This window comes from Camponotus floridanus, unplaced genomic scaffold (assembly GCF_003227725.1).
Source record: "Camponotus floridanus strain SB8 unplaced genomic scaffold, Cflo_v7.5 scaffold11, whole genome shotgun sequence".
In the NCBI taxonomy this organism is placed as follows: domain Eukaryota; kingdom Metazoa; phylum Arthropoda; class Insecta; order Hymenoptera; family Formicidae; genus Camponotus; species Camponotus floridanus.
In genome coordinates, this window is record NW_020229226.1 from 2,127,494 (window position 1) to 2,140,272 (window position 12,779).

Below are 12,779 nucleotides of genomic sequence, written 5' to 3' on the forward strand. Positions count from 1 at the left end.
GGGTGGCTTTCGGCTCCACTTGGTTCACGGTGCAATCGGTTAATCACCGTTCTCTCATCCCCAGTTTGTGCAGCCTGAGACAAGGTTTAAGCGCCGACGTAGCCGCGCGCCCTTCGGCCCACCTACCGGTCCCCATATCAATTAATCTTACCCAGAATGCAATAACTGTCCAATCTGCTCCCGTGGCTGCGTCATGGTGTCGTGCAGTCTGTGTTGTAATGTCCTTCCTCTTTCCCTCTCTCTCTCTCTCTCTCTCTCTCTCTCTTTTCTCGCTATTCTTTTTCGTAGATAAATTTTTCGATGTAATCTTTGTTTCCTTTTTTTGTCAGACCTTATCCTTTTTTTCCGCGATTGGCATAGACAATGAAAGCTGTAAACGAACCTATGGAAAATCTCATGTCCACCTCAACATCCCTTCATCCCCGCACTTGTATGTCTCTGACAAAATAATGAGCGCAAGAATGAGATAGAGAGGAAAAGAGCGGCCAAGTCCAGGGAAACTCGGTAGAAAACATATTGGGCCGTTAAGGGGTTCTTCGGGGTAGTCTACTTAATTGGCACGGCCGTTTAACCCTGAATTGCAGTGAGTGAAGCTGGAACGATCACGATCCAGCAGTGCCAGATTCAGCGACTTTGATTAATAGAGCTATCGATTCGGGATGAAAAGCAAACGATTATCTTAATTAAAGTACTGTGCACATTATAATATAATTATTTTACTATTTTTTATTTAAATTCGATTCGTAATACATTTTTATTTTTGACACTCATAACGACGATATGCTTAACAAAATTTATATTTTATTTCGTATTTACATTTTGCAAGAAATTAAATAATAAAAAGCTAATTTGATAAAAAGACGTCAAACAATTGAGAGAGGGGAAGAAATTGCTAGACAAAAGAAGCGTTTACAAATGGTAACAGCGTTTATTGTTAATAATAATAATAATGACAATAATATTAATAGCGAGTTTCTAATTACAATAATTACATAATGATATTAATGGTACAACAATAAAAACTTCGATAGCGAGAAAAAGGGAAGAATATAATAACTTTTTAATGGAGGCCACGATGAATAAGCCGCCAATAGTCGGAACGACTCTGTGCAGCACACATGTGTGTGTATGTGTGCGTGTGTGTGTATGTGTGCCCATGTCTATTTATAATATTTATAGCTTTGATTCATTCATATTTATATCCATATTTGTATGTATATATTTATACGCTTAAACTAGCCGTGATACTGTCTACGTGCTATTTACAATTTTTGGTCACAGTTGCAACTTTAGGGGTTGTATTTGACGCCCTTTTTTCCAACGACAGGTGCGGGAGATATGCAAAATACAGTACGATTCTCATCGTACTTTGACACCTTACACGCTGTTCAATGATCATGCTACTCGGATAATGTTTATACTTTGCAAAAGATGCAATTTTTAAATATTATCAATTTTTACGATATCGAAAATAATATATTATTTGAAAAGATTTTTATATATTATTTGAATAGATTTTTGTTTTTTTTTTTAATATCTTGTATCATGATATCGTGCACTGTTAAAATGGCATACATTTTTGCAAAATGTCCGACTAACTTGAAAATTGCACTGCGTGTCGTGAGAATATCTACGTAATAAGACAAGTTACAATAACAGGTAATCGATTAGCAGTAGGTAGACGTTGATTAAAGTAGAAAGTGCTAACCATCATTCGTAACAAAACAGTCGATCGTCCATTCGCCTATTTTTTTATACGCATCTTATGCATCTTTGTAATTAATAAATTATCGTTTCTTGTTGTAGCGGAAAGCTCTCTTGTCCTAATAAAAGAGTCGCTGAAGAAATCAGTACTCTAGCATGTTTCATCTGACACGTTTAGGAACGAAATAAATGCAATGCTTTTTCATGGAATGTTTCAGTCAAAAATTATTAGTTTCTCCATCCTTAATATATTCTACAAGTCAAGAATCCTTGAAGTAGCGCAATATTCGCTCAACGATGAAATTCGATGGAACAAATAATCACATAAATATCAACTCATATAATCTCTTCAGATTAAAAGATCAATAAAGATTTCTCAATAAAAAAAATATTAGAGTTCCCCACCTTCAGTCAATTTCCGTTGTCCCGAGAATTCATCTTCTAATTGCACTGTTCCAGTTATTTTCGCATTCGAATCATGCGAATCTGAATTTAGATGAAATTTTGCATCTTCAATATTATTTGTGATTGAATGATATTAACGTTTTGCTTTCTAATGACTAATATATCCTCAATTCAAATCAATTATTGTCCTCTAATAATTTTTTATTGCAGGTTCTTTAATATAATAATTTAAGTTGCAAAATTGTGTAAAAATTTAAATTATATCATATAACTTTTTCACTGTTAGAAGAACATATTAAGTGAAAAATATAAAAAATAATTTAAGATGCAAAAAGTTGATATCATTCAGCCAATAACCCATCGCGATACATTCCGCAATCGCTTCACTCATGTGATTCTATCCATGAGATTAATTTATCGCTCTCGGTTGCCTCTCCGCCATCATTGATGATCATCGTTCATGATTTCAGTTCTCGCAGTGGTTACGGCCTCAATCCGGTCAGACTGCCTGATTCGCGGAAATGGACCGTTAATTGCCACCATCTGCAATCGCCGTTCCGCGCCGAACCGGCAGCTTATTATCAATCGCTGCCTCGTCATAGCTTCACTGCATCATCGGTGGATTTCCACTGGGTAGGGAATTCTGTCCGGGAATCGAACCAATCGGCGGTCGATGCGACGCGTTGAGGTCAGCGTGCTGGGTCTCGCGGTGCCTCCTCAGGTCGACCTTTCGTTGAAAAGCTCGGCCGCATAGCTCGCAGGCGAACGGTTTGAAGCCCGTGTGCTTCCTCGAGTGCGTGATCAGGTTGCTGCTCTGCGAAAACGCCTTGCCACACACTTGACACTTATGAGGTTTCTCTCCTGCAACAGGAAAAAGATAAAAAATTATTTAGAGAAATTAATTTTCTGGCTGATTAAATTCTCCGGTAGACTTATATTTAAATATAAGTTATTTGATTAGTTTCTTGCTTTTAGGTAGTTTTTAAATAACTTATGGAAACAGTAATTTTATGAATAATCCCTAATAATTCAGATATATCTATTAGAATCTTTTTGTCGAAAGCTGTATAATATATAATACAAGCGGAAGTATAAATAATAAATAAAATTAAACGATATATTGGAGGAATTCCAACTACAAAAAATTTTTTGCAGTATTTCTTCTGAAAATTTATCGACGCTGATATAACGTGTTATATTATCTGAACTATCAAAATATACTTTCTCGTGGAGCACAATGAGCTTAACAGAAAAATCGGAAAACTCCAATAGCATCATTCAGTTTCTCTTTTACGTCGTCTGCCACATTCCAGCGAGCATTCACGTTAATCTCAAAGTACCGATTCTCAGTGCTGCCGACTCTATCCTATTCGGTCAAGATTCTCCTCGGGCAAAAGGAGAGACTACAGGGGGAAAAGAGGATGGAAGGCACGAAAGGCTAGCCACCTCGCAAGACGGGTGTAGGTGGCATCAGCGATGCGGGGCACGCCCGGTTAAGATTTCCTCCCAAGCGAGAATCTCAGCCACCCCGGCGGCGAGAAAAGGCAGCGAGCGAGACAGACGGAGAGAAGAGCGAATAGTGGAAAGGGGTGCCTATGTGCGCCGCTCTAGGGGTTCGTTGTCTCTCAGAGGCGAGGGGAGAATCCCCGGTTGGAAGGGTCGCTCGTTTCTCTCATCCTGGCCACGAGCTCTGATTGGCGGCCAGGGGCGGCTCCAACCCCCGTGTTACCATGACTACCGGCGGGATAACCCGGCTGCTGCTGACTGAGGGTGGTTAAAGAGAGAGGGAGAGACAAAGAGGCTGCTGGCTGTTGAGGGGTGGTGGTGGCACGACGACGATGCGAACTACGCCGCCGGCAGGTAACGGAGGGCCCGCGTTAATGGACTCCCCCATACGTCCATACGTCTGGTCGAGCAACCGGTACACACGTATGTGCACCCTCATCCTCCCGGCATCGGCACGACGACCGGGCGGAGGGTGGATCCATAAACAACTCGTTAGCCGAGCCTTCAATCTCGCCCCGCCGATATACGACGAGGCCGTCGATCGCCCTCGCGATTATATCCGATCCGCGATCTTGATTTCCTATCCTAGGAAAAAATATCGGCTGTTCTTTTCCGGGGATTTCTCGAGATTGGAAGTGCTGATCTGTATCCAAGGAAATGTAATATCTTTCCCGAAATATCCGAATCAGCGCAAAGTAATATAATTATCGAGCTTTTACAGTTTAGAATTTTTTATACAATTTTACAATTGATAATTTTCATATTTGCATTTCATGTGTAATAGATAAATTAACATATTAAATTTGAATTACGTTTTCTATTTCGACTAATATTTTATTTTATTCTTTCTAATACCCTTTTTTTAACTTTTTTCCGAAATAAGAGATTCTAATAATCTTTCTCTTTAAAGACTCATGAATAAAAAAAAATAATTGAAAAGAAATATAAGTTACAATAGAAAACAGTTTTTATTAAAAGTTTATATTATATTAATTTATTGTAGAATATTATTAGATAACATTTTTTATTAATTTTGTCCTAAATCTACAGGAACATTATTCATATTTTTACCTAATCTATCAAGTTTGCGTATCGTGCACAACGCTTTATCGCAGTCATTTTATGCGAACATCAGCCGCATAGTTGCGCTACCCTTTGGATCAAGATTCACGCGCGGATTCGGAGTTAAAGACGCGCTTTCATTGGAGGGAGAAGAGGGGTATTGTAGGAATCCGACGAGTCCGCCGCTCGATGAAATTCCACAGAGTTCTCCGCGGACCCAGGGGGTGGGACGAAACGGATAGAATTTTCGCGGAGTTAAGCGCCGGTGGAAGCCAGGACGGGGCTGAAAGAGCGCAGGGCGGTCGTTTAAAATTTATGAGCTCGTAAAATCAAGAACCGTCCGAGCGCTCGCACCGAGGTTGCCCATTTCGCATCTATATCGCAACGACTTTGCCATGGTTACGGAATATCGTTTCTGCCAAACCATCCGAAAATCCAAAGTCTCTCGATCTCGATACAAACCTTTCACACTTGACTGACTCGTAAATGGTTTCTGAGAATTTGCTGCATATCTAATCGAATCAAATAAATAAAAAATAAAATTTTATCCTAGAAATACAGATTTAACAAAAGTAGTTTGCTTCAATTTTTCTGTGAATAAAATCGATTTTATATTCGTAAAAAAATTTGTCATAATTTTTCAGTAGTTTTTTTAAATGGCTTCTATTTATAATATATGTACGCGCATTTTGTATTTTATTCAATGGTATGTTCTTTATTTGCTATTCAGTGATAATGCCGCTAATTTTGTCCTTTTATATTGTTGATGTAGCTAGAGTGCAAATTGCTGCATTTTTAGCGGAGGATATTAGGTTCCACATTTATTCGAGAAAGAGAGGTGGCACTTTAAAATATCATTTTCTTGAGAAAACGAAGGATTAAGAGAATAAGAGAGAAAGAAGGGAAAGAAGAAGGGGACGATAATGTGTAGAAATGGGACGTCGAGTCTACTGGGATTCTCGTTCCTCGGAAACGAAGTAAAGAAGAGAAAGACAGGACAGAAAGAAAAGGAGCCACCGGAAATTTACGCGCTCGTAAAAATCAAGAGCCGTCAGAACTCTGTTGGATCCGTCGGGTTTATTTCTTCTGTGGAATTGTCTGTCTCGAAATAATCGCGTTAATAAATTCGTTGGTAGCAACGCGTTACCGAGATAATATATTATCTCATTTAACAAGATTAAACATTGCAAATATTATTGTAAATTATTGATGGATCATTTTAATAATTAATCTTTCTCGAGTAAACAATTTTTTTATTCAATCTTGTATAAATAATTTTACTTGTTATGAAATTTATAGATGCCAATATTTTCATACAAGAGAATAAACGAGGCAATACAGCTTCAGAAACGTGATCGGAAGTATGATCGATGATCAATAATATTTCAAATATGAGTCTGATATTCCAACTATGAGCGTGAACGAAAGAATTTCCGAAAGAAGAAATAAGGGAAGAGAAAAATAAAGAAAATAGTCGGCGCAAGCAGAACGTGATCATATATGCTTATGAAAGGAATGTCAAAATGGATTTTAATTCTTTGGATATATGTGCCATAAAATATTAATCAGTTATAATAAATTTTATAATTGATTGCACGCATGTGTACAATGTTATAGCCGTAATTTGTGAAACAGATCTAAATCTTTTACAATTTCTTGATTTTATTTATGAATAAAAAAAATATTGTTCATATACACAAAATCACACAATGTAAATTAGTAATTATATAAGAAAATCTACTTAAAAATCCCTTTAAAATTAATAAGTTGATCGAAGTTTAATAGATAAAAATTTGTAATAAAAAATAAAATACTCAAATGATATTAAGAGCGGAAATTCGATAATAAACAGATTTATATTATTATTAGTATATTTTTAAATATAATTATATTCAAATTTTATATTTATTGAAATGTGATCACATTTGACAACTTGCATTGCGATAACTCAGTTTTTATAATACATATCGTTTCGGAAACATTCAATTTTCAACATATAATCGGTGGATCGTGAATTATGAGGGCGGATTCGCCGAGAATAGAAATTTTCGAAAGAGAAGCATGCTGGTATGTGTTGAAAAAAATCGAGCGTTTCTCGTGGAATTTACGCGCTCATAAAAATCAAGCACCGTCGGAGCGCACCTTATTCGTCCTTATCTTTTATGCGAGAAGCGCACCGGGGTTTCGATCTAAATGCACACGGGATGCATTCTCCGGCTCGCACGTACATGTGGCCTTCGAGTGGTGGTGGGATCAAAGATTTAACCGGGGCGGCAGCAGTTGAGATTCGACGCTCGCGAATTTTTAACAGCGGAAGATTGGCGAGCTCAGGTCGGCCTGACTGACTAAGGTCGTGGAGATTCGTGACTGAGAGCCCCTGAGGTTTAAGACGCCATTACACCCCTCGGAGCTGTCGGCCGACGCCCCTAAAACTATATTAAACTCCCGGAAATCTTACGCGAGCGAGGGTGCTTCGTCTCCGCTAATTCTACCGCCCCGTCGCTCGCACGCTCGTCCCTCGCGAGTGCCGCAAGTACAACCATTCCCTTCGCACATCCCTCTTGCGAGCGAACTTACTCTTGAGAACAGGAAACCGAGACGGCATTTTGATCGACTCACTCGACAGAGCTACGTGCTGAGCTGCCATTACGACGACTTTGCTGAAAAGCGTCTTGATCCAGCAATCTGGATTTATGTATTAAGCCTCTCAAATACTTTAATGCTCATTGATTTAATTATTACTGTCTACATGCTGACATTTCGATCGTTAATGTTCTAATCAGGAATCATGTTAACGAATAATCAGTTAATTATGTTTCAAAGAAGAGGTGCACAAATATAACTTGATATTCTTTATATTTTCAATCTTTAATTAGAAAAATATTTAATAGTAAGAAATCACAAATGAGATATTTAATTAATTATAGATGTACAATAATTAAATCTCTTTAAATATTTTATAAAATTGCTGAGATAAAATATCATGACATATATTTCTTTGAGATGTTATATACAATATCGAAATTAATGATAAAAATAGATCTTAATCGCTCGTCTATTGATTACGAACAGCGAACTTGTCTTTAAATTTAGAAAATGGAGAGCGAATAGTTTGAGAAAGAATGATAAAAAGTACAGGAAAGACGAGAACTAAAATATAGAAAGAAAGAAACAACTAGAAAAAAAGCATCAAAAGGAGGATTGTAGTATGAAGAAGGTGAACCGGACGTTGCCCGAGGCATTGATTTCTTCTCGTCTTCATCGACCACGTTCCGAGCCTCTTGGGGCGTCTCTACCCTCTAACTGAAATCCTCGCAAGAGACGAAAGCGGGAGGATGGAATCGAAGAAGAGCGCGCCACATCTCATATTTCATATCGAGAACAGCATGGATTTTCTTCTGTATCTTCAAAGCTCGTACAAGGATTACCCGAGGATATCAATCAGACTACCGTTTCTGTAGTACGGTGTATGTCTCAGCGAAATGGACCAGCAAAAAATATTAAAAGGACATGATTGGAGAACCGACATTACATATTTATAATATGTGTTGAAAGCTTGGTTTTACTTTTTCATGTATTTCAAACAAGAAACAATAACATATGAATCTTTTAAGATCTGCATAGAATCTGTAGAAAAATTAAATAACATAATTTTTATTAATAGAGATTAAAAGAATTAAAATAGAACATTTATTTCGAGATTATATGAAGAAAAATTTTATAATGTTTCTACAATTTTAAAGCAAAATCAAGCCATTATTTTACTAATTTTTTATGATATTTGGACTTAATTAAAGCAATGTTACAAGTAGGTAATTGTATCAGTTTGTTGATGAAGATATCTAGCGAAAAATAAAGCTGGAAAAAAATCTATTTTCGGCGAATTCCCAATGCGCCGCAGATATTTTGTTGTCGCATAAAATACAAAATAAAAAACGCGAACACCAATACGATCTTGTTAGCTATATACAGATATAGCGATTTACAAGCGGCCGTTTCTGGTCTCCAATTTCGTACTGAGTCACGTTTGTGTTTACCAGTTTACGCCCACGTCAGCCATGATTTTACGCCCCATCCCGCTGAAACACGGAAATCCCTCAGTGCAAAGGTAGGTGAGACGATCAATTGCAAAAAGATGTCGATTACAAGCAATCTCAATGTGTACACCGATTTGTAAATAAATCTCTGTCAGTGATACATCAAATTTAATTTTCGCAAACTAATTATTAAACAATATTAATAAATGCAGTGAATGCCACAACTCGAAGAATTCTCGTTTTACAATTACAATTTATAATTTAATATAATATATTAATGAGATTGTTTTCGTAGAGCGTATTAAATACACGATTTTTAGTGTATTAAATATAATTCATACACGATATTTTATTTCAGACACGATTATTTATATATTTATAATATTTAAAATATTTAAAAATTTAATCAGATTATCCATGAAATCGCGTAATAATTAAAAATAATTAAAAATAATGAATTAATATCATATAAATTATGTGACTACGTCTAATTCTATCGTTGCATAATTCAATCATAAATCGACAGCGAGTGGCGTTTCGGAACAATAATTTTGGTAGGGGCCATCAGGAATATCAACAAGAATAAAGGGAATGAAGAAGGAAACACGATACTAGGACTAAGTCCGTTAGCTCCTTAGTGCTTTCGGTATACCGCAGGGATCCGCGATAATAATCCTCTCCCGGACGATCGTGGCGGATGTATGGCTATTAAATTATTAGAGCGTCGATCAACATTAGGAATCGTGACAAATCCGATCTGTGCCATCCGCGCTAAGACTCGTCTTACTACATCGTTCATGTGCGCGTGACTTAATTGCCAATTGTGTCTCGAAACTGCTTCTTCTTTATCCCTCGTGTTTCCTCCTCTCCGTCTACATAGTTTATTAATAAATGACCATTGATACGAAAGCAATTGTTTCAACTGCTGTAAAGCGATATCAGTGTGCGGAAAAGTACTAATTGGTGCAAACAACATTTAAGACTTGTTACAGGAGCTCAAATTTTACAACAATAATATCCTATATTTTTGTCTCTCTTTAAATCTGCAATTATGTTTAGTATTAATCTATCCGCAGATTTATTCGACTATTATTCCTAACGCGAAATCGCAAACGGTACTTTAACGCCAATGACGCGGCCGGACGCACATAATTCTAAAATATGATGCAGTATGTATTCGATGTATTCGGGATAACGTTAAAACAAATTGATTGCATCGGCCGCGTCTGCTGCCGCAACCAGCTCGCAATACACAACAAGCTCTCACGATAAATAACAATAACTAACGACCGAGCCCCTGATCGCCGGTGAACATCGTGCGCTCGCCTCCCCTTTCCTCTCCTCGTACACGGCATATCAAACTCATCCCTCGACTGGTATATGCGCGGCCTCAAGTGTCAGTGACGAGTCGGGGTGAGAGAGTCGGGGATGCACGGACGCGCCGATGCTGCTGCGCGCTCCGGGTGCAGTTAATTTCAACCACCCGCGCTCGGGCTGGTTGTTCGAGTGGGTGGTTACGCGGATAGGCCGAGAAGAGAAAAAGGGGGTGGTGATGGTTTCGAGGGGTTTTAGGGACGCAAGGGAGAGACGGGGGAGAACGGTGACGGTGAGATATATGTATCGGGTGGTAAAAGGGGGTGGAGTAGGACGCGAACGGAAGTGGCGAACGCGAACGAGTGGCAGGAGCGACCGGAAGGGGAGGGGGAGGGGGGGGGGAATAGGTTGACGTGCTCCCGGCATGTCGATATCCCTGGAAATTTAATCATGCCGTTCCACTATGAACATCGCGCGCCGCGCCACTCGACGAACGCTATATGGATGACGCCTCGGTCCCGTGGAACGTTATACCGGCGAATTTGCATGTTTAATGTGGTATCGGTTGCTTGCGCGCCCGCGCTCGTTTCTCTCTCGCCGAGCGCGACATTAAATACAGCATCATACTCTGTTCGTTGACGTCGGCGCCTTGTCTAAGGGGCGCGCTTTTATCATCCTCCCCCCCCCCCCCGATGACGAGGCTTTATCGTCATCGCTAAAATCTTATGAACGCGAGTTCCTGTTAGAAATAATACAGCGTTTGCCGTCGCAAAAAAATATTGGATTATGCTTATCTTTAATTCAAGAAACGAATCATATATCGGTTTTGCTCTATATAAGTGAAATAAAAGCTTTAGAATATGTTAAACTAGAGAGAGATTATTAGAATATGTTAAGATTATTAGAAATATGTTAAATTTACGAGAGAGAATATTAAACTATATCTCTATTTCCTTTTAATTTAATTAATTATCCTTTATCTTTTGATTTGATTAAGTACTCTATAAATTTTCCTAGCATTTTAATTTATAATATGTGTGTGCTGTCCCTCCAAATCAAGAAAGCTGACCACGCCTAACGATAAGAGGCTCGAAGACTATTATTTCTAACAGGCCCTAAATAATAGCATCCAATTAACCCGCACCCCAATCCGGAAGACATTCTTTAAGAATCGCAAACAATGATACAATCGCGCGATTAATAACTAACAGCTGTTTCGCAATTAACATGCCAATCCTACGTGCCGTGTAAATACTCTTTTTACCGCATGTGGCACGATATGTGGGGATGCATCGTCGCTAACGAGCCGTAAAGATGGCAGAGAGAAAGAGAGAGGGGAGAGGGAGAGAGACAAGAAAGACCGAACTGAGGTCCCTTGTACAAAGGGGCTGAGGGGTGGTAGGCAGATTGTCCTCCGACCATGTCGCGAAGTTTAAACAGCTTAGAGGGATGTTGTGGCGCCCCCGATGCTTGGGGCGCCAAGTCAGCCGGAAACCTCTAATAGCCTCGTCTGGAAACGTGAGAGTAAAAGATAGAGATAGAAAGAGAGAGAGAGAGAGAGGATGAGAGGAAGAGAAGGAGGGAGGGAGGGAGGGAAAGAGAGAGAGAGAGAAGGATGTAGCCGAGGATGGAGTCCACGCTACGAATGCGGCCGCAAAGATGCCCGTACAGGTTGTATCTTTGCGAGTATACGATAACCGCACCCTCGAGGCGACCCCGAGGGAAACATGTTCGACCAGGTATCCGCGTGCGTCGTAGCCGCAACTGAATTCATAATTCGAAAGGGGCGAGGATGGCGCGCGCTCGTGCTTGCGGCTTGAGGTAATTATTAATTGTGTTACGAAAGCGCGATACATATATACGAGTATTTATTGAAAATTATGCGACTATATTAATGCATTAGCAATATTTTTGTGTTTTTTTTTCCAATAGATTCCTGCATAAATAATCATGGAGTATCACATCAATGTACACACATTTTTTAAATTCATACGAAATTATGTGTAAAATTGCTTATATAATTTTATATTGAGACAATTTCTCTCCTTAGAAAGAATCATAAAACTTATAATTACAATAAAATAATAGATAAATATAATAGATAAAATAATAATAGATAAAATGGTAGAAATAATGGATAAGTAATAGATAAGATGTTTCAATTAAATATCGATTAAATATCGATTTAATTTTGCAAAAGAATATTATTGATCAAAAATTATAAATACTAGAAAGAATAGATTATGTAAAAGATGTAAAACGTCAGAGTTTTGTTACAATTATATTTACACGTAACCAACGTCATAGCACAATAAAGTAATGGATGACCTCGACGATTCCAATTAATCGTTCCAGTTATTGCGAGTGTTTTAATGGATATCGTATTACGGAGTGTCATAAAGCTTTAATTTCCTTCGTGATAACGTATTATATATGGATATTGTTTGATGTGTAAAGCGTATATTAGACGTTCTATTTTTCTACATTATGTAAAAATTAATTAACTTTTAATTATACAACTTATTATCTATTTTAATTTTATAAAAAAAACACGTATGTTCTATTGTTTCTATTTTTATATTGTAAAGTAAGTATTAGGGGCCTAGAATAATTTTTTAGATTATTTAATAATAATCATTTGCACGAAATTCCCCATGTCTAGATAAATAATGCAAAATATTGCAATATAAATAATTGCATTGAGATGAGAAAATGATCAATTATGATTTCACTGTCAAAAAAATTGCCCAT

General features: G+C 37.9%; 1 protein-coding gene across 1 annotated transcript in view; it reads right to left on the minus strand.

The window, feature by feature from the left end:
• Positions 1–1,518: 1,518 nt before the first annotated feature.
• The window catches only part of LOC105257227 (zinc finger protein 358), a 28,960-nt gene continuing 17,699 nt past the window's right edge, over positions 1,519–12,779 (minus strand). Inside the window, exon 5 of the mRNA XM_011267695.3 lies at positions 1,519–2,970. Coding sequence (XP_011265997.1) covers positions 2,714–2,970 — 257 coding nt within the window. The 3' untranslated portion in view covers positions 1,519–2,713. The remainder of the gene's footprint in view (positions 2,971–12,779) is intronic.